Below are 23,475 nucleotides of genomic sequence, written 5' to 3'. Positions count from 1 at the left end.
GGGGGCTAATAATTATGACTTCAACTATATATTCAGTTGCAATCTACTATAATTGTCTCATTAGCTGAAAGCAGCAGGTCTCACCTGATCATAGTTGTCGTGGCCGTGGAAAAAAGGCTCTTTCCGGAAGATCATACTGGCCAACATGCACCCTAAACTCCACATGTCTAAACTGTAGTCATACATCTGAGGAAGAAAAACAACACGAGCTTTAGGAAAAACGGCAAACTAGCCAAATTTTATTTTCCACTGTTTCCGTATGGACAGATTTATTTGCAGGAATGTAACGATTCACTCCACTCACTATATACATATATATATATATATATATATATATATATATTTTTTTTTTTTTTTATATATATATATATACACACACAAAGTGAGTGGAGAATTTAGAAATGACCAAGAGTACTTTTATTATTTATTTCAATTACATGCTGCTCAATTTTTGGTAAAATAAAATCTATTTTGTCAAATTGCATTTAAAGACTAATTCTGAATTAAATAACAAAAAAGGAATAAAACAATTGAAATAAGCATATTTAATTTAAACAAAGTAGTTAATTTAAACAAGAGTGTTTTTTTTTGTATAACTTCTGGCATACACTGAGATCTCTGCACATTTACAGTGTTGCCCAGCTGATGAGCTACGACCAACAAGTCAATATTTCAAATGTAAGGATTTTTACGGTGAGAATTTTAGTTTTCAAAATTTAAGGCCCCGCGAACATCCTGGAGACAGTGAGTGAGTAAACTAAACTAAGAACAAATTTGCTTAACACCAGATTGCTTTCCATTTTTCATCAGCTTTATGCTTTTTATTACTCGTCATGTTTACCACCATTGATTCATAATAGGACGGAACTGGTAAAACTGACTGAGATGAGCAAGAGGAATCACACTTCAGCAAACCATCATCTTTGCTGTTTTTTTACATTCAATCGATGGCAGTAAACAAAGAACAAGAAGTCATATACCCCAATTCTCTGACATGAAGACATTAAAGCGACTGGTCATCGTATTAAAATATTCAATACACGTCACTGACCACTATTGCGCATGTTAAGCAAGTTATCAGTAAACACAAATGGACCCTATAGTTCTAAACATAATACATCTATACAGCTGAAGTCAAAATTATTCTGTGAATCTCACCTGATAGTCCACCAGCAGTTCAGGTCCTTTAAAATATCGAGACGCCACCCTGACGTTGTACTCCTGACTGGGGTGATAAAATTCTGCTAAACCCCAGTCTATCAGGCGCAGCTGAAGCACAAAACACAAAAAGAAGAGAAACACATGTCAACTGTGTCAACAAGGAGAATAATGACTGATTCTTGATCACAATTCACTCAACGTCTCCCAGGATGATGCAGAAAATGTGCCATTTATTCATCTGATTCACTCAAAATAACTAGATCTGCATGATCCTGGATAAACTCAGAATCAAGATCACGATTCTGAACAGACAACCGAAAATTAGAGGCTCTGACAAAATGTACTTTTCTACATATATTAAAAAAACACATAAATAAACGAGTGAATAAAATAAATAAATAAACAAATAAACGAATGACTGAAAATAAATAAACAAATGATGAATGAATACAAATAAAGAAACAAACAAATGAATAAAAATAAATAAGCAAATGAAAATAAAACAAATGAATAAAAATAAATAAACATAAAAATAAACAAACAAATAAACTAATGAATAAAAATAAATGAAAAAATAAACAAATGATAATAAACAAATAACTGAATGGATAAAAATAAATAAACAAATAACGGATTAATAAAATAAATAAACAAATGAATAAAAATAAACAAACAACAACAAATAAAAAATAAATAAACAAATAACCGAATGAATAAAAATAAACATAACGAATGAACACAAATAAATAAAAATATATTAAAAAAAACAATTAAACAAATGAATAAAAATAAACAAACAAAAACAAATTAATAAAAAAATAAATAGATAAACAAATAAACTAATGAAAATAAATAAATAAACGAATGACTAAAAATAAACAAACAAATAAAAATAAATACAAATAAACGAATTAATATAAATAAACAAATAAACGAAAGAATAAAAATAAACAAATAATGAATGAATACAAATAAATAAACAAATAAATAAAAATATATATAAATAAACAATTAAACGAATGAATAAAAATAAATAAATAAACAAATAAAAATAAATAAACAAAAACAAATGAATTAAAAATAAACAAATGAAAATAAATAAATGAACAAATAACTGAATAAATAAAAATAACCAACAAATAAACAAATGAGTAAAAATAAATAAACAAACAAACAAATGAATAAAAAAATGAATAAACAAATTAAATAAAAATAAATAAATGAACAAATAAACGAATGAATATAAACAAATAAACTAATGAATAAAAACAAACAAACAAATTAACAATTGAGTAAAAATAAATAAATGAACAAATAAACGAATGAATATAAACAAATAAACAAATGAGTAAAAATAAACAAACTAACAAATAAACAAATCAAAATTAAATAAACAAATTGGTAAAAATAAATAAATCAACAAAAAGGAATAAATAAAAATAAATGAATAAACAAACATCTAAAAACTAATATATAAATAAATAAATTAGGGCTGTGAAGTGATTAAATCACAATAAGATAAAAGTTTGTATTTACACAATATATACATGTGCACTGTGTATATTTATGTATACATGCATACATACACACTGTACCTAAGACTTGTAACACATCTAATTATTTATATGTAAATATAAAGAAGCATCTTATGCAATAGATCTTATGCAAAAGACAAAACCCTGAAGATGTCTTATCCACAGATGACGACTGATTTGAATGTACCGCAGCGACTTTAATAAGTTCAATAAACATGCAAATTGCGATGATTTAAAACTAAGATTGTGTGGAGTGTTCTGCCAATCAGACGTGAAGAGGGTAATGGCGTGAACTGCAGGAGAACAGTACCTTTCTGTGTTCATGGTCGATCATGACGTTGTGTGGCTTCACGTCTCTGTGCATGATCCCCATACTGTGGCAGTAATCCAACGCCTGAGAGAAACACACAGATACTTCAAAACACACCACACAGACAGCTTCTCAATGAACAAATCTCTGAGCGATTGTGATTACTGGACATATATGAAAGATAATAAAAATATATGTACTGCTCAGCATTAATGAGTAGACCCCTCACAGACATCTCTTTTAAATTAATATTTTCTATACAATGCTTTTACATGCATATACATTAGATTAGTCAGTACCAAAGCTAAATCTGGAGCTAATCTAACAAAAAAAAAACTATATCAGAGTCCAAAAATTTGTACACCCAAATAAAATAGTGGGGAAAACATTAAATAAAATGTAGAAACCGGAAAAATCTGGAAAACCATTAAATCTAGTAGGTTATTAATATTTTTTGCAATAACCTGTTTAATTTAAATGTATTTTCTTTCTATTCCTAAAGATGATCAGTGACCAAACTCTTATTTTAATGAATATAACAGTTTAATAAAACTGCTCGTTTTACCTGCTTGTGATCCCTTGTTTATTGTTGAAGTTACGTTCTAAAAATAACCCGCAAAGCGAAGTAGTCCGCTTTATTTTTTAGAATTATTATAGATGTTTTACAGGAGACAAAAAGGAGATTTATTGACAATAGTCTACAGCCAATCAGGATGCAGAACACAATTCGCTGTAGAAATAATAAATAAAAATAAGCATGTCTAATTGCACAAAAAAAAAAATTGTAAAACTGCGAGGCCAAAAAAGGTGAACCGCGTTATAGCAACGGACCACTGTAAACCAAAAAACTTTGACTACATTCATTGATAAATGGATAAAAATATTCATTTTTCATATTTTATATTGCTTTATTCTGTCATTTTTCCCAAGTAAATTTTGTACAGTACACATTTAGTTATTCTATAATACATTTAATTAAAGCTAAATTCATACTGTATATAATAACTTACAGTGCAAAGCAAAAATCTTTGAAAAATGAATATTTTTATCAATTTTTTAAGTGAATATAGCCAAAATATTTTTGTTTATTTAAACAATACAGTTTTAGTAAACCACTATATTCATTAAAATAAAGAGTTTGGTCACCAAACATCTTAGGGAGTAGAAAGAAAATACATTTCTATTCAAAAATTACTGCAAAAAATAAAAATAAAGGCTAAATTTGAACGAAAACTTTAAATGTTTTCATTATAAAACAACAAAAAAATGTTTTCTTTACATCAAATCCCATCAATGATTTCTGAAGTAACGTGAGACAGAAGACTGGAAAAAAATATACTGATAATACCAATTTAAAATACAGGAATACATTACATACTAAAATGCAGTACAGTACAGAATATCACTATTTCGTATTGCACACAGTATAGCATGAGTGGAGAAGGTAAAGAGGTTAAATCAGTGAACAGACACTCTTTCTGCTGCAGTGACGCAGCTTCACCTGATCCAGATTAACACACCTGAACCCATACGCAGTCAAACGGCCACTTCCCAGAATTCCCACACAACTCAACGATAACAACTCAACTCAAAAAACACACCAAGGCCTGTTTCACCTGGCATTAAGCTGCGTTTTCAGTGATCCAATCACAAGCGGTCAGATGATTAATGATGTCGTTAGGTATTAGCTTGTGTTCAAATGTCATTATTGTCTTATTTCGTAATTCTCTACATCACGATCTGGGTGTTAGGGTCTCAATACTTGTCATCGCTTCAGAAATTTGCTCCATTTGACAGCAAGCACCCTTCAAAGTGGACATTACAGGATATTCTGCCATGATTCCAGTTTGAAAGCATGTTCAATTCAAAGGGTAACATGCATATGATATGACTAGGCACACACGGAATCTTATATTGAATTTGTGCAGAACACCAGGGTTACACCGTGGGATTTTTAATGACCACAGAGTCAGGACATTGGATCAACGTCACATATGAAAGACGGCATTCCCTGACAGTATCGTGTCCCCCTTCACTATACTGGGGCATTAGGACACAGACCACAAGTTGAGCACACCCTGCTGGCCTTAATAACACCACTTCCAACAGCAACCTAGTTTTCCCATGTAGTCTCCCATCCAGGCACTAACCAGGCTCAATCCTGCTCAGCTTCAGTGAGTAAGCAGTTTTGGGTTGCAGGGTGATATGGCTTTATATATACTGTAGATGTAGGAAACACAACACAGTTCCTTCTTGGGCGTTTTTCTAATGAGCCGGTTATCAAGGGGGGAGGTAACCAGCTCATTAAAAATCCCATGGCACTTATTAACCTCATTAACTTGACATCAGATGCAAAAATGCACTTTTTACCAGGTGTAAACAAGCCTAAAAATTCAAGCGATGAGATCTTTGAGCGGCACTTAAAGATTAAGAGTGTAACGTTTGTACAACTGAAAGCACCAAAATGAAAACTGGCTCTCTCAGATCCAAAATGTCAGCTTCAATGGGTCAAATATGCCTGAATACTGGAAATAATATTTGTAATTTCTGTAAAATGGCTTTATGATGACATTTGAATGAACTTACCTTTAGGATCTCGTACATGTAGAACCGAATGTCGTAGTCTGATAGTGTTTGATACAATTGCTGCACAAGAGAACAACAACATAATTGAATTGAGTTTTATTTAATCATGCAATAAGCTGAGGTAGATTTTAGGTGATTTACCTTGAAGTCTGTGTTGTTCACATGTTCAAAAACCAGAGCCGGAGTTCGAGACTTCAGAGAAAAAAAAAACTTCAGTGAGAGACACGTTTGAAACTTATTTTAAAGGAAATATGTGTACACAGTTGATTTCAAATGCAGCGTTTCAAGTGGTTTTATACTGAAAGAAAACCAACTGACCACCGGATCCTTGATAATGTCTAGAAGTGTGATAATGTTAGGGCCGCCTCTCAAATTCTCCAAAATTTTGATTTCTCGCTTGATTTTCTTCTTCTTTACTGGCTGTTATTGGAAACAAAGATGGAAACAAAGCACAAAATCATTAAAAGGCAACATAACACAAATGCAACACATTTACCTGTTGTCCAGTGGCATTTCAAAGCTGAACATTTTGGATATGGATGTGTTAAACGTAGCTAATATTTTTTTTAAATGATATTTATAAAACCCCAAATCAGGAAAAAGTTGGGAGAGTATGAAAACGCAAATAAAAAAAATAAAAGTAGTGGTTTTTAATCTGACTTCGACTTGTATTTCATTGCAGACAACACAACAAACATTTAATGTGTTCCTCGTCATTTTTATTGTTTTTGGTTTGGTTTTTTATTTTAATATAAACACGTATTTCAATTTCTTGTGCCACATTTAAAAAAAACAGGAGCCATTTATGGCTAGTAGGGCTAGGTGATTGCAATTATGATTTAGTACAAAAGCAGCATCCAAGACAGGTCTAGTCCTTTAGGAGCAAAGATGGGCAGAGGATCGCCAGTTTGCCAACATATACATGAGAAATTCATTGAAATGTTCAAAAACAATGTTCCTCAAAGAAAGCTAGGAAGACATTTGGATATGTCACCTTCAACAGTGCAGAACATCATTAAAAGATTTAAGAAATCTGGAGGAACTTCAGTGTGTAAAGAACAAGGGTGCAAACCTATCAAGAATCCTCATCCATCTATAAGCGATATCACCACATGGGCTCAGGACTACTTTGGCAAACCTTTGTCAAGTACCACAATACGCAGTTACATCCACAAATGCTAGTTAAAACTATACTGTGTCAAAAGGAAGCCCTATGTTAACAGTGTCCAGAAGCATTGTTGACTTCTCTGAGCTCAGAGGCATCTGGGATGGACCATCACACAGTGGAAACATGTACTGTGGTCAGATGAATCAGGATCAATGCAAAACCACATTACAAAGTCAGAGGAAGAGGATACAGGTACTTGACTGGCCTGGCTGCAGTCGTGACCATTTTCCAATAAAGATTGTATGCGATGACCCCGTACTGTAGTCCACCTTAAGACTTGGAAGAATGGGACAAAATTACACCTGAAACACTTCATCACTTGGTGTCTTCAGTCCCTTTAAGTGTTGTGAAAAGGATTTTTTTTAAATTATCGTTATTATTATTGATATTTTTATTATTTATGTCGCTATAATCATTATTACAACAACTAATTTGATAGCTAGATATGGTCATATTACAGTGATAATTTTATTGGCACAGAACAGCTTTAAGAAACAGCAAGCTAGACCACAATAACCGCTAGATCAGTGCTTCATTACAGTCATTTATGAAGAAACCCTAAACAAGCTAAATATCATGTCTTGAACGCAGTGACATCTGATCCATGCATGTCTAGACTGGATCAGTCCAGCTTCATCCTCCATGTCTCCAGCTAGGGGAAGTTCATTATACACGTCTGGCTACATAACAGGACAACGGCGCTAATCTTCAAAACTATTTATCACTTAGCTTGAAAAGAAGCTCTGAGCGCATCAGGTGTTATCGATAAAATCTAGAGCTTTCTCTGGTTAAGAGCAGGAATTCGCCAGGCGCCCGTTCATCTGAACGCCGGCCAGCAGCTTCTGGTTTCGATACCATCCGCTGCCTTCTATAGCGTAAACAGTCTTATCTCAGCAGAAGCTCTCAGAAAACCAGAATCTGGAGAGGACAGCGAGTCTAAGGGTCTTCACTGTAAACAACCATTGAATCAGGACTGCATAATAGACGTCTCATGTTCACGTTCATTAACTTGTGTCTTCTCATCTCAGCACCTTTCCTTTTGCATTCACACTTGGGACGCCGCAATACCTAATATAATATTGAACCGCTCAGTATGACCTCCACTGTTCAACAAGCATATGGAACTTGAGCTTTTTTTCAGTTTTGTTTTTTATATTTTGCATTCTCATTCCTTTATTTACTCTCTAAAAGTTACTGTACTTTCAGTACCAATCGGTAATAAGATTTTAAAAACGTACATTTCCCATCAACATTTAAGCACCGTTGAGTGCGTTCTTAAACACAGCTGATTGGCCACTGTGTTCACCTGCTCAACAGAAATGACTGGGATTGGCCATGAAGGTCATCGTACTGAGACTGTGAACTATCAAAGAGGTAATCTGAGAATCGAAGACGACACCTGTCAGATATTTGGCATGCTAAATATCTGGACTTGTCTGCAATTCAAACTCATGCCGTGCGAAATGTGTTCTGATTGAAAATCAGCGATTACCTACAGCCAATGAGAGTGCAGCATCCACTAGTATGGGTATCTGCTGGCCAGCAGGAGGTTGGGGTAGAAGTTAAAAGGGTCTTTTCTTCATTTCGGTGTACTTGGACCCAAGAAATGGAGGAAAAACTAGTGGAAATTTGGCATGAGCACCAGTGTCTGTTTGACGTGTCATCTGAGCAATACCACAACTCAGTTAAAAAAGAAAAAAAGTTGGGGAGAAATTATTCCCTTCAAATCCAGGTGAGCAAAATAAGTACATTTTCTACCCCACTAAAGGCTTATTTCTCATTATGTAGTCAATAACAAAAGTAATATTACGTGACCTCGCATTGTTTCCATGTCACTTCTTGCATGCGTTTGGTTGTGAGACGTAGTTTGCAGACCAACAAAGTTGTCTGCGATTCTTCCAGTTGTAAAGTCATGCAGTGTGCAACCCCGTCGCCGATCCATCTTGCAGTGTAAACACAGCAGTGACTGAACGCTATCCCAGATAGTCATGCAGTGTGCAAACATCTGTGGTGCTACTACTTAGAAATTCATGTAGTTTGAACTCGGCATAAACTGAACCTGTCCCAATTTCATCAACGGCTGGTCAGAACGCCATTAAATGGATCTGAAATCAAAGCGCTGCTCACCTTCAGTATTTTGACGACTACTTTCTCGTTGTTTGTGATGTTGATGGCTTCGAACACTTCGCTGTACTTTCCTCGGCCGAGTTTCCGCACCAGCTGGTAGTCATCTTGATTCCTGTTGACAAGACCGACGGCTGTTATTACAAGTGCAAATAAAATGCAGATGCGGACAAATGAAAACATCACCACTGTGTGCCTGCAGAGAAATACTTCACAAAACTCTCTGCAAATAGTTCCAGGAGTTTGACAGAATGAAAAGACATTGAATATTTCATCATTAAATATATGTAAATCTTTCAAACTAAGCAAACAAACTGCGCTGCTGTCTATTACTGTGGTTTTATTAATCAATAAAGGCCTCAAGAGCCCTGAGGTTTGCTCTGTTTGATTTGTGGTTCAGGGTTTGTTTAATGCTTGTCGTTCAATTTTCTTGGTTTGTTTAGTTCAGACAAAAAGTACAATTAAACATTTAGTCCTAGTTCAGTTTGCATTGATACTGCCATTTTAAAGATTAACCTAAAAAGCGTTTATAAATCACATATATTTTGTGAAAGAACATCAAAATAGTGTTTTTTGCTGGGTTAAAAGAATGTGTTATTGTGTGTACATCATGGTATTTTTAATCAGCTGACACACCAGGATCTGCTGTAAGGTGACACATTTACAAAAATGTACGCTTGTGCATTGTTTTTGTTTCTTTTCTTCCTTTTTTACAGCTTCTCAGTCAGTTTTTGGTTTCTTTAAGGTGGCCTTGGTCCACATTGCATTCATATTTCATTCAAGCATTTTCTCATATCTCAGCTTTCACACAACACTAATACAACAATCACACCAGAGTTTGTTTATATCAGGGGTGTCCAAACTCGGTTCTGGTGGGCCGGTGTGCTGCATATTTTAGTTTTAACCCCAATTAAACCAGCTAATCAAGCTCTTTCTAGGTATACTAGAAACTTCCGGGCAGGTGTGTTAAAGGAAGTTGGAGCTGAACTATTCAGGACACCAGCCCTCCAGGATTGTGTTTGGACAACCCTGGTTTAAATCAAACCACATCTGCCTCGAGTGAACACACCCTTAAAATATGGGGGGGGGGTCTTAAACAAGCATGTCTGCTATAGAACAACAAATTTGTTTTTAATTTTAATTTAAAGGTTGGACAGAACTCAAAAGTTCTCTCTCACTAATACAACAATTTTATCTCCCCTAAAAAGGTTATGAACAACTAAATATTATCTCTGTTATTTTAAAAATCATTTTGAATTCTTAATTTTCTGCATCACTACTCTAGTCTTCAAATGTAACACCGTGTCCTAACTACCCTCGATAAAAGGCATCTTTTCCATGTTAAAAGGAGTTTTTGTAATAACCATCTGCAATGCGCTTAATTTTCCATTTTAAAACCCAGTTCTATTTCCATAATGTCGTGGAAGAACAGCAGCATAAACTACTATGACAATGATCCCCTCAGGTACAGATTATGTGCTTTATTCAGTGTTAAATGCTACCAATGTGAGTTTAAACACATTTTATGTGACACTTCTTGCCATACTACTGAAAGCAGCAGCAAGCGGTCATGCACAACTGAGCCTGGTTTCTCTCAGGGTTTTTTTTTTTAATCCTTCACTTTCGCCAATTGGTGAATTTTTTTCCTCACCTCTGTCACCACTGGCTTGCATAGTCCAGGACTTGTAAAGCTGCACATCGATGGATTACTCTTCAGTGTTTGGACTCTCGGCAGTGCATATTAAACCACACTACACTGAACTGAACTAAACTAAACTGAACTTAAACTCTGAAAACTGAACAGACACTGTTTCAATTCACTATAATCTTCTATGTGAAGCTGCTGACACAATCTACATTGTAAAAGTGCAATACAAATAAAGAAATAAGAGATAAAAAAATAAATAAATTGTTCACCTCAGGTCTTTAAAAATAAATAACTAGCAGACGGTTTGAAAACAAAAGTCAAAACTGTGATTCAATGCAAACCAACATCAGTAACTCAGTAGCCTGTTAATAATGTTAAAGAGGTTTAATGTGTATTAATTTAATTAAAAGCCTTAACCATTTCGTTTGGAGTGCATTAGCTGGTATTCAAATGTTTCGGTCATGTTGCATTGCACATTGTTAGCACAAGGTTTTATCAGACATAAACAATTCTATTAAGCTTATATTTTGATTAAAAATACTGTGCTGCTTAATATATTTACAGAAACCAAGAAAGACGTTTTCAGGACACCCTAAGGAACAGAAAACTCAAAACAACAGCATTTACTTGAAGTAGAGGTATAATATAATTTTTTTTATCACCTTTGACCACTTTTTAATGCATCCTTGCTGATCTATACACAGTTGAAGTCAGAATTATTTGCCCTCCAGCAAATTTTTATTCTTTCAAATATTTCCCAAATTATGTTTAACAGAGCAAAGATCAAATATTTTTCTACACAGTATTTACCATAATATTTTTTCTGCTGGAGAAAATCCTACTTGTTTTATTTAGGCTAGAATAAAAGGAGTTTTTAAAGTTAAAAAAAAAAAACATTTTAAGGTCAATATTATTAGCCCCCTTAAGGTAGACTTTTTTCCCGATTGTCTACAGCAGTGTTTTCCAACCCTGTTCCTGAAGGCACACCAACAGTCCACATTTTCAACCTCTCCCTAATCAAACACACCTGAATCAACTAATCAGAACATTAGAAGAGACTCCAAAACCTGAAGTTAATGGGTCAGATAAGAGAAACACCGAAAATATGTACTGTTAATGTGCCTCCAGGAACAGGGTTGGGAAACACTGGTCTACAGAACAAACTAATCATTATACAATGATTTAGAATTACCATAACTTGCCTAATTAACCTAGTTAAGCCTTTAAATAGTGTTTTAAACTGATCTTGAAAAAGTAACTTGTAAAATATGTGCTGTCACTATGGCAAAGATAAGAAATCCGTGATTAGTAATGCATTATTAAACTATTATGTTTAGAAATGCGTTGAAAAGAAATTCTGTTAAACAGAAATTGGGGAAAAAATATACAGGAGGGCGAATAATTCTGACTTCAAGTGTACATGTATAATATTTCTAATGTAGAGTATTAATACACATTCATTATTCAAATACTGACTTTTCCAGAGCTGGAAAACATATTTAAATACACAATGAGATTCCCAGGTTAAGCACTACTGTGGTAATCCTAATGTTTGTGGTCTCTGACCAACCAGACATCTCGTAATGCATAAATACTGCATAAACCCAGGAATCATTTCACAACATCTAGTACAAGAACTCCACACACACACACATTTCACATCATAACCATAACCCACAATTCCATCACAAACTGAATGAAATCTCTCACCCCCACTCTACGACGTGAGACTCGTAGTCCCAGTATTCCCGCGGTCTCTGTGTGTTGACATCTGGATAAACGCGGGATCGACTCGTGACAGGGCCGGACATGATCTGGACGTATGGCTGCTCCTGTCAGGGCTGTGAAATCACACACACACAAACAAAACAACAGTCAATACAGACACTAAGTTATCAGGCCGACACACATCGATAAGATCAACATCAATAAAAAGCTTGGGGGCTGAAATCTGTGGCCTGTTTGCACATGGACTCAAAGAACGAGTGGAAAAATGAATCTACAGCTGGGATGTTTGTCTATACAGCTCCCCGGCCACGACACGGACCCCTGACTGTCTGATAAATTGGATTAAGGCTTTGAAACTCTGCCCAGACAGAGGAAAGTTTTAATCTAGATGCAAGCAGACCGAGGAAGAGTCGACCTGCTCAATCCAAAAAGCCTCACCACATTCTTTCAGGGTTGAAAACACATAAGATGCCTTAAAGGGATAGTTCACAAAGAAATTAACATTCTGTCATTATTTACTCACTCTTTACTTGCTCCAAACCATTCTGTATATATATTTTTACAGCTTCTCATTCACTTTTTGGTTTGATTATCCCTTTAAGGACACAACATTGTGCTCTTTGTGGATTTCTATACATTACAATTGATTAATCAGAGTTAAACGTATGCAGATATTAGTTGTAGGTGTGTAGTAGAGCCGTAGCTCTGGCTAGGGATGATTGGGAGGCCATGGTGGTATGGGCCGATGGAGGGTGTTTGGCCAGGACACCAGGGTTACACCCCTACTCTTTACGACAAGTGCCATGGGATTTTCAATGACCACAGAGAGTCAGGACCTCGCTTTAACATCCGAAAGATGGCGTTCACTGAGAGTATGGTGTCCCCTTCGCTATACTGGGGCATTAGGACTCACATAGACCACAGGTTGAGCACCCCCTATGGCTGTGGCCATATCACAGAGTTTCTCTTTCACCCACTGACCTTCTGATGCACAGTTTGACATTCTAAAGAAAAAAAAACATCAGTGAAAACATTGGGTCTCCTTGCAATGAAAGTAACAAATAACAGCTATATAGTTGTGGACGGTTGCTTATTAGATCATCATCACATCTTTATTTAATCCATGTCAGCAACAACGACAATAATATTAACAACTTTCATTTTAAACGGTTTGACATACAGTAGTCAGCATAGTGGAGTACACCCCATTTTGAAAATGAATGTTTTCTCCATTTCTCTGTGAATATAGGCAGCGTATTTTGGTGCATTTAAACAAAACAGATTTATTAAACAGATATATTTATTATATTAATATTATAGTCACCAAATATATTTAGAAATTAAAAAATACTATTAAATTCAAGCAAAATATTGGAAAAAAAAAAAATTACAACCTACAAAACTTCAACTCAATTTTTCTGCTTCTCTTGATTTTTCCTCTTTTTTTTAATTTGTATTTAGTATTTTTCTCTAACATATAAATTTGGCTGTACTAGTTTTTGGACCGTTATCGTAATAGGTTATTTTGTTAGATAAGCTCCAGATTTGGCTTCAGCACTGACTAATCTAATGTATATGCACAAATATCATGTATAGCTTCCTATTAAAAATATGAATTAAAAAGATAGATTTGGGAGGGGTGTACTTATATATGCTGAGCACTGTATACTTATTCAAATTCCATATTAAATGTTTGTTCTTTGTCTGGGATGAGAAGGGATGAGTCCTTTATTTTATACCGGACCAATCAGTTTTGAACAAAACTTTCCACAATACATTCTTCCGAAGACAAAGTGAAAGGCGATCTTTTCCAATACATAAGAATCCTTTACAATCAATTCTTGTATTGTAGGGGTTTCAGAAAGCAGCAATTGTTAGAATGCTAAAAACGTAATTGGTATTTTATAGTAAATAAGGTAATTAATCAGCATAAACTCAGGATACCTAAAACACAGATAGGAGCTTAGAAATAAAATGACACCACTGACGAATTAAAATACAAAAAATAATGTTTGTTTTGACATAATATATATATATATATATATATATATATATATATATATATATATATATATATATATATATATATGCGTGTGTGTGTGTGCAATATATATATTTATTATGTATATGTGATACACACACATACATAAACAAAACAATTTTGTTACGTACGTATTTAAATTCATTTATAACTTGCAACATACATATATCTTTATATCTAAAAATAAATAAACTCTCTCAAATATATGCATGTGTGCATTTGCATATAAATAATAAATATACACAGCCACACACAGTCAAAACAAACTTATTTTAGATGCAATTAATTTGCATTTTTGAACATTTAATACATTTCTATCCAGTATTAATAATGTGCAGGATTGTTTTTAGTAGTGTAAACCAGGTAAAAATCACTAAGATAACCATTCTCACATCTGAGTGCACTATTTATAAACTAAACTGCACAAACAGCAATGAACCATTCTCACAGCCAGTGAGGGCATCAATATACAATTATTTTGTTTTTGTGTCATTAAACAACAGATGCACCGTATCAGTCTAATTTTGCCACATGATGTCATGAGGAACAACAACGAGAGTCAGGATGCAAGACTCAAACATATCTTATATATACACAGTCTGTCAGAAAGAGCAGCAGGTTTCATCACATCATAGAAGCTCTAGTGTTCAAACATGCTTAAATAAGAGAAGTGACGGCACGACTGCTGGTAGGTGGAATTCTGCAATGGAGGAAAGGTCAGAGCTTTCCTGAAAACAAGAGAACCAGCACAAAACACACCATTGTGGCCATTCACTAGTTCCTTCTGAAAGACCTCACGCACGTTGTTAAAGACAGCAAGCAATGGGAAAACGTAGAAATCAGAAAACAATACTACAAACAAATGTTTTAGACACACCAGTTCATGTTTAACATTTGAAAATATAATAACGAATATAACCTAATATGATGCAATTTATTAAAGTCTATTTTTTTATTTATTTGTGGTCCTTAAAGCCACTAAATCCAAATTTACTCTTATTTTTATATGTATATAGTAGTGCTTGCTATAAAGCTGGATTTATACTTCCGCCCGACGCCGCTTTTGATCGGTCTTTCGGACAAGGCTTTTATACTTGCCGCGTTCGCCGTTGTGATATTCTTTAAAACGACAGGGGGTGGTCAAAAGAAACCCACCGTAAACTCAGACGTTCAAGATTTTTTTTTTACTAATTATTTTTATTGCTTTTATAAATTATTTTAATGATTATAAGGACTTTTATAACCATTTAATCAAACTTTGATGCATCACCTGCTTTTGTTCATATCTCGGACAGTTTTACCTATTAAAGTTTATTAAAATGTTAATGACAACATGTGTTACTCTGCAAATATATTTTTATTATGGCAAGAATAAAAGAAAAAAAAAAAGCACGCTTACTAAAATAAATACTGTTATATTATTTAATTAAATATATTACTTTTATTAAATATATTTTATATAAATTTATTTATTTATTTTTTTGATTTAGCCCGCTCTACAATTCACACATTGCTGTCTGGCTAGTTTCTGTCCTATACTTGCTAAAAAGGCAATAATGGTCCATCATTCCTGACCATTATCACCAATAAAGCCTAGAAAAACAGGGCATCAGTAAACTGTAAACCAAAAGGTTCAAATATTCCTTTCCTGTTATTAAAGATATAATTTGTTCCTTAGTTTTGTAGCTATTAAATTGTTTTGAATTCTAAATTGTAATATAAACATCAGTGTAAAACTTATGACTGGTGGAAAACATATTCTGTAATTGTGTACCTGTGTCTCCACTTTTGCCATGGCCTCTTTTGGTTAAACTTATCCCTCAGGTTTTTCTTTTTAACAAAAACTTTCCTCTTTTTCCTACGGCTGTTGCATTTTCTAGCCAAGAATTATTGATCATCAGGTGATTTCTATGATCACGGATTATAAAGAAGTTTGTACAGTTGTATCCGTTTCAGACAAAATCTCTTCAAAGTGGTTTATATTCAACTCAAATCAAACGCGGCGCCACGCAAACTGTTCGCTCGAGTCTCAAACAAAAAAAACATGCGCTCTGCCAGCTGAAATCATGTTGCACGCGCCCAAAGTCAACCTCCGCAAACACAGCGATGACGTCACATTCGCCGCGCGCACTCAAGCGAACACGTCGACTATAAACCAGGCATCTGTGCACTTCAGTATTTTGCAAAACTTAACTTGTCCTCACAAACTTTAACCAAACACCATATCCTTCCTCCACCCTCGAAACAACTTTTCACTTCTGGTCACATGGTCTGCCTTTAGGGTGGGGCCATCTGCCATTTGGGGCGGGGCTATCAGGTCATGTGTCATTTCTGCTCTGCCTTCATATTTTTGTTAGCAACGGCCGTCTCCCAACAATCTTAAATTCCGGTTGATTACATTAACTTTCCTGTAGGCTCTAATATCAAACTGTTGTGCGATAAGTTGATATATTGCCTATTGTGACAGGCCTAGCTATAATATGCATACAAATAATATCGGCCAATATATAGATATAGGTATTTTTTTTACTCTATGATATCGGTATCAGCCTCAAAAAAAAAAAAACACCAGTCAGGCTTTACTGGCCATTGCATCATATCTTATGCTGCTCAAAAAATTTATCAGATTGAGGAACAATAAACCTAAAGGGGATGTTTTAGCCCAATACTGGTTATAAGTTTCCAACATTCTACAAAATATCTGTTTTTGTGTTCAACAGAAGAAAGAAACTCAAAGGTTTGAAACAATTAAATGACCGAATTTTCATTTCTGGGTGAACTATCCCTTTAAAAGTACAATGATGAAATCAACTAAAACCATTGCTAATCATTCTAGCAATTCATCAAGTAACCCATTTTATAGGCATGTAGTTTGTCACAATCCCATTTAAAAATGCTGAATAAAATCAAACCTAGATACTGAAACATACAGCGTAAGCAAACGACACTATTGAGAGTACACTATATTTTTATTAGTAATTGCCAGATGGGATTTTGGCATGATCATCACTCCAAGAATGTGAGCCTCCTCAGATGAACACTGAACCTGATATCACATGACACACAAAGCCTGTATTCACAACAAAGATGGCATGATCTAATCTAGAGATGGACGAGGATCAAATATGCGGACACATTTTAGTTCCCCCGATGTGTCAAACGAGGTTTGGTAGAACACGATGGACATTGAACCCAGACTCACCTTAAAGTGTATACTCGTGAGCAGCCTTGGGGAATCTTGTGCTGATTTTAGAAGAGGTTGACACTCCAAACACCTGTGAGACGGCACAAAAACAACAAATAACATCACTGACGTCAGTATCTTATTTGCACAGATGTTCGCTTGTTTGTTTGCATGAACAGACCTGTTGTGTGAAGCCACCGGCTACATTTGTGCTCAGCTCGAAGCTACATTTGTACCGAACACACCAAGGGATGATGCGTTTAAAAACCTTCATTAGGAAAAACGCTGTCATTTCCCATCCGCCAATCCAAACGGTCACCATTTTTAAGGTGTTCATTTATTTAAAGGGATAGTTCACCCAAAGATTAATATTTACTCGCTCTTAAGTGGTTCCAAACCTTTATGAGTTACCTTTTCAGCTAAACACAAAAGAAGATATTTGGGAAAATGTTAGAAACCTTTAATCATTGACTTTCCTTAGTAAAAACAAATACTATGGAAGTCAATGGATACAGGTTTAAAACGTTTTTCTTAAGAACTTCTTTTGTCTTCAACAGAAACTCAAACAGATTGGGGACAAGGATGAGTAAATGATGACAGAACGTTCACTTTTGGGTGAAATCAACACAATCTCACGGCAATTCGTAACTTTTTGATTTAGTGGCTAATTCGTACGACCTAATTCGTACAATTTAGTACAATTTGCTCATCCGCCAATGACGGTTGGGTTTAGGGGTGGAGTTAGGTGCCACGCCTCCTTTTTAAAATTGTACAATTTCGTACGACTGAACTCGTACGAATTCGTACGAATTATCCACTAAACTGTCAAAACGTAACTTACGTTTTCTCGTGAGATCAGGCTGGTGAAATCCCTTTAGCATACCTCAACACTAACAAACTCCCCCAAAAAAAGAGTAACTGTATGTTAAAAGAAAAAGAAATGTTTTATTAAATATGTAAATATACTGAATGTGGTTTATGAGCCAGCGTATCAAAACACATAAATTAGATATGGGTGTATGATTATTTATCTTGGATACCACTGCAACTGTTGTTTAACAACATGCAACCAGAAATATATTATACATTTATACATGTGTCGAGAATCCAAAACCCCTAACTGCATGTTAAAGCCAATTTAAGGGACCTAAAAGTAGGGCAAAATGCAAAAATCACAATAATTAATTCCCATATGATATTTAACGATCATATTTCCAACGATAACGATATATATTTCGATACATGATGTTAATGCTTCGAGATTTAAAAGAGTACCCCAACAATGACCGAAGCCACAAAAATTAGAGGGTCCATTAAATAGTATAACACTTTCGGATGATAAATTTTCTGGCCGAAAATTCGGTACATCTCTAATATCAACTTCTAGATTCTCATTGCTGCATTTTCTGCTGTGATTAGCTCTTAGATGAATATACAGTAAAAAAAAAGAGCCTATCCAGAGCCTATCATTGTTACTGACATAAATTTTATTGCGATTATAACCTCATTTATCAGCCCAGCCCTACCTAAAAGCTAAAGAAATTGCAAAAATACTATTGCTTTAGATTTAAAATACACAATAGACTTTAGGAATATCACACAAACAACACAAAAATTACAGCCTGAGTGCAAACGTGACAGGATCTTATACAAGAAAACATAAAGAAGGAGGTAATATCAAGTGTGCTATATATTTACATCTTTTTTTCTGGTTTGCTAATGAAAAGAGTTTGTATTTGTGCACCTCAGAGCAACACTGCAGTGCTTTATTTCTGAACGACTCTTGTTTGGATTGTATGGAGTGAGATAAATGATCATCTTATTGTTCAGAGTGGAGCTGTTTACATTATGGGAGTCAACTCATCATGTTTATCCGTCAGCATGGAAAGACAAGTATGCAACTGCCTAGAAACTACATACTTTGATTTTCTTTGTCACATATACCTAAAAAAACTTGCTAAACACTAGTAAGATGTAGTGTTGTGACGATATGGGAATTTCCAACTTCGATACGAAGATACCTTTTCGTGACTGAGCAAAACAAATTTTGCAACATTAAAAGTATGCAAATAAAAAAACATTTTAGGGTTATCATGATACTGGAATTCAGTACCAATTGATACTGAAATTTTATAAACGTCCATTACCGGCTACCGTTTGAGCACGTTCTTAAACATCGCTGATTTGCCATTATATTCACATGCTCAACAGAAATGACTGTGATTGGCCGTGAAGGTCATCAGTTCACCGAACTCACCGCTGTTTACCGATTAACCACAGATACAGGGACACTGGGGTGTTTTAAAGTCATGATTCATCAGCGGATTGCTCATATGTCTGCTTATAGACAAACCAGCTGATCGACGACATGAAACGCTCCAGTGTCCCTGTATCTGGTTATACTCAGTAAACAGCGGTGAGTTCGGTGTACTGATGACCTTCACAGCCAATCTCAGTCATTTCTGTTGAGCACGAGAACACAATGGCAAATCAGCACTGTTTAAGAACGAGCTCAATAGCGCTCAAATGTTTGCAGGAAATGGACGTTGAAATTTCAGTATCGATTGGTACCGAATTCCAGCATCGTGACAACCCTAAACCATGTAATGCTTATACCAGGTTCACCAGCAGTCCTTAAATCCAAAAGTCAATAAAATACAAATAAAAAAAAAATTAGTGCAATCTCATCTTATTTTCTGAAGTCGTAAAATCTTAATGTTGTTATTAATTATTTATCTTCCTTCTGGTGAGAAAAGAGTGTGTGAGAGAGCAAACCCAGTTTTGAAAATAACCAAAAGCAAGATTACATAATTTTTTAAATGTCATTATTGATATTTATCAATGTCAATATTTTTGATAACACTAGTATGAAGATATATGTCATATTTACTAAATTATGAAAAATTTGAAAGCTAATGGTTTCATTTTACGCTCTTTTTTTTATTATTTAGTGGTGCCACAAAATCCACTTTTATCAATTGGATGAGCGCAATTTTACACTTCACCAGACTGAAGCAGAGAGAAAAATAGAATATCAGTATGGTGAAAGAGTTACAAGCCTGAAATTATAATAATTATATTTTATTTTGGACTTATGTTTGATTTTTTTTTTGTCTATTTTTTTTCTCAACCTCCTCTCTGCTCGTTTAGTCTTTAGGTTTCTTATTGGTTTACCATTCTGTCCATCATCATTATGACTGTGTCGGTTCCACCAATCCCAGGACGAGCTGCAAGGATTTAAAGCTCCGACAGACCAATGTGTGGTGTGCGCTCTGCCTCGGCGTACCATTGGTGCTCCACGCAATTTGATTGTGCTATGCTTCGTCTGTTTAGTGATTTATTATCCCAGTTTACTGTGGTAATTCGAGTTTGCTTGTTGAACTTCGTTGCCTGTAAGTAACATAATGTGATGGTTATTGTGTGGTTCTAAACTAAGCTTTGACCGTTTTATCCGGTTTGTTTTACTTTAGATTGATGTTGTGTTAGATTAGTTTGAGTGTTTTGAGTTGTGTATTTTGAGTTTTGTAGCTTTAATTAGTTTAGTTCGGGTGTCCTATACACTGAAGATTTCGGTGTTTATTTGTATTTATTTTTGACGCCTAGTGTAGACTTTAGTCAAGGATTGTTTTGTTTTGTTGATTTCTTTGATTTGGCTTACACTTGTTGTTTTTGTTTAAAGATAATAATAAATGTTTATTTATTTATTTTTCCTCTCCAATTACTGTTACATAATTTTCAACTATTGAGTAAAAAGCTTAAATAGAAAATCGATTCTTGCCTCATCCTTGATCTGTCGCACCCATTACACCTGTCTCACTTAAATGTTACAGCATCCCACTAAAACATCATTAAAACGTAACATGGACGTATAATCAATAGTTATTGAAACTATTTCATTAAATCACCTTTTATAAGCGTTTTGAACATAGTTGTGTGGCAACAGTGTGTTAATATAGCCGGACTCTAATGGTAAAAATGAATTAATTGCATTTTTTATAATCATACTTGATAAAAAAAACAGTCTGCAGAAACACTTTAATTGCCATTCTTCCTTCGTACTTGTCATTGGAGGGGGAAAGCTCCACCCATTAGTGACCATCTCTCCCTCATTAGCATAAACAGCCCTGAGTGAGAAGCATTAGAGGCTTGACTCTGCTGCATAGCTCCGCCCTCTTTTGAAAAGGGCGGAATCTCATTTACATTTAAAGTGACCGTCACCAAAATGGCACAATTAGGACTAAAGCCTATAAAAGTTTCAGTTTCAAGGTGTTAAAAAACATTATTGGTGTGGTATTTTGTGCTGAAACTTCCCATTACACTCTTGGGACATCAGAGAGTTTTTTTTTTTTTTTTTACATCTTGTAAAAGGACGCATAATAGCTCCGCTTTAATATTTATATTTTTACATTCTTATTCAAACATTTGCCTAGAAGTTCCAAATGCAATCAGATAAATCGCATAATATACTTAAAATATATCATCAGGCTATGAGATTTTTTTTTTTCTCATGACCAGTCCTATGCACTATATTCCAATACAAAGGCGTCAAACAAGTCAGGTGTGAAAACAGCCTTAGTGTCATTTTTATTTATTCATTACAGGCCTAATTCTGCCAAGGTGCTGGAAAAAAAACACACTCAGCAAAACGCTGTTTAATTATCGTTATTAAACAAGAAATTTAAATATCGAGGCTTTTCTATCAATATCACACACCCCTAATTAACGGTCAATTGATATTGAACGTTAACTGATTGCAAACTGCTCTGACACAAGAATCGCAAGACAGTAGAAACTGCAACACTGCATTTTTACTTTATTCAATCGTTACTTTTTGAAGATTGATAAGAAATTTAAATATCGAGGCTTTTCTATCAATATCACACACCCCTAATTAACGGTCAATTGATATTGAACGTTAACTGATTGCAAACTGCTCTGACACAAGAATCGCAAGACAGTAGAAACTGCAACACTGCATTTTTACTTTATTCAATCGTTACTTTTTGAAGATTGATAATCCTATTAAGGCATATTCCAATTCCTGTTTATCCATGACCACATTTAAGACCTCTAAAATAATAGTTAGAAGTTTTGATATCTTCTCGGGGCTAGAAATTTGAACAAATTAAACGATTAACTTCAAAAGTTCAGACAAAATAAACGTCAAAATATGTTATTTAAGATATAAGATGATATATTTATGTAAAAATTAAGCCAAGTTTATCCTGACCTGTACTTATAAAATATATAAAACAATAATAAACTCAGGATCTTACTAAATATTACATCTTATTAAATTACATCTTGTATTTAAAAATACTATTAGTTTTTTTGATGATTAAAAAACACCTCTGATCTTTGTTAAACATCCAAACATTGCTTAAAAAAATACTTTAAAATGTATTTCCAGCCTGCTAAATCCTTTAAATAATTAGAAAAATAGACCACTGAAATAAATATGGCATCCTTTCAAACAGTTTTGATTTATTAAAGTATAAATCTACCATGTTTATAAAAATTGAGTGACCTTTTTTATTTTAAATAAGTGTTAGAATTATTATTAAATATGCTCATGCTGTCTAAAAATAGATCCTAGATAGTAACTCACTAGGCTTTGTTACAATATATCCTGAATTAAAGCATCAAACCAGTATCTTTCTATTCAGAATGATGTTTAAACAAATGAACGCATATAAAAACATTAGTTTGCAAAGATATAGACCTCTATCAGCACATAAACCAACTGCACTTAGAAATAAAAGTGTGTAAAAAGGCAGAACTTTTAATTAAACAATTTCAACAATTGGCAGTCCTAAATGAAATATCCAGCAAACACCACCTGCATCCTTTTCATACAGGATCCAAAAACGGGGTATTAATCGTTTTAAGTCTTCATAAAACAAAATTCACATACTTATAATTAAATAAGGAGGTAAATAAAAGAAAAAAAAGGAGCAGAAATCAGACATGGAGCTTAAACACTCATTCAG

The 23,475-nt window shown here is 34.3% G+C and overlaps 1 protein-coding gene across 2 annotated transcripts in view; it reads right to left on the bottom strand.

The window, feature by feature from the left end:
• zgc:86598 (STKc_CK2_alpha domain-containing protein) overlaps positions 1–23,475 on the bottom strand; it is a 29,941-nt gene that overhangs the window by 6,013 nt on the left and 453 nt on the right. For both annotated transcript variants that reach the window (XM_056480199.1, XM_056480200.1), the window contains exons 2-10: positions 17,504–17,576; positions 12,243–12,373; positions 8,888–8,999; positions 5,911–6,012; positions 5,734–5,784; positions 5,593–5,652; positions 3,007–3,090; positions 1,159–1,269; positions 85–186 (exon numbers count right to left, since the gene is read on the bottom strand). In XM_056480199.1, coding sequence (XP_056336174.1) covers positions 85–186; positions 1,159–1,269; positions 3,007–3,090; positions 5,593–5,652; positions 5,734–5,784; positions 5,911–6,012; positions 8,888–8,999; positions 12,243–12,343 — 723 coding nt within the window. In that variant the 5' untranslated portion in view covers positions 12,344–12,373; positions 17,504–17,576. The remainder of the gene's footprint in view (positions 1–84; positions 187–1,158; positions 1,270–3,006; positions 3,091–5,592; positions 5,653–5,733; positions 5,785–5,910; positions 6,013–8,887; positions 9,000–12,242; positions 12,374–17,503; positions 17,577–23,475) is intronic.

Source organism: Danio aesculapii, chromosome 19 (assembly GCF_903798145.1).
Source record: "Danio aesculapii chromosome 19, fDanAes4.1, whole genome shotgun sequence".
In the NCBI taxonomy this organism is placed as follows: Eukaryota; Metazoa; Chordata; class Actinopteri; order Cypriniformes; family Danionidae; genus Danio; species Danio aesculapii.
The sequence above is the reverse complement of the archived record's forward strand: the minus strand, read 5'-3'. Positions and strand labels throughout refer to the sequence as shown.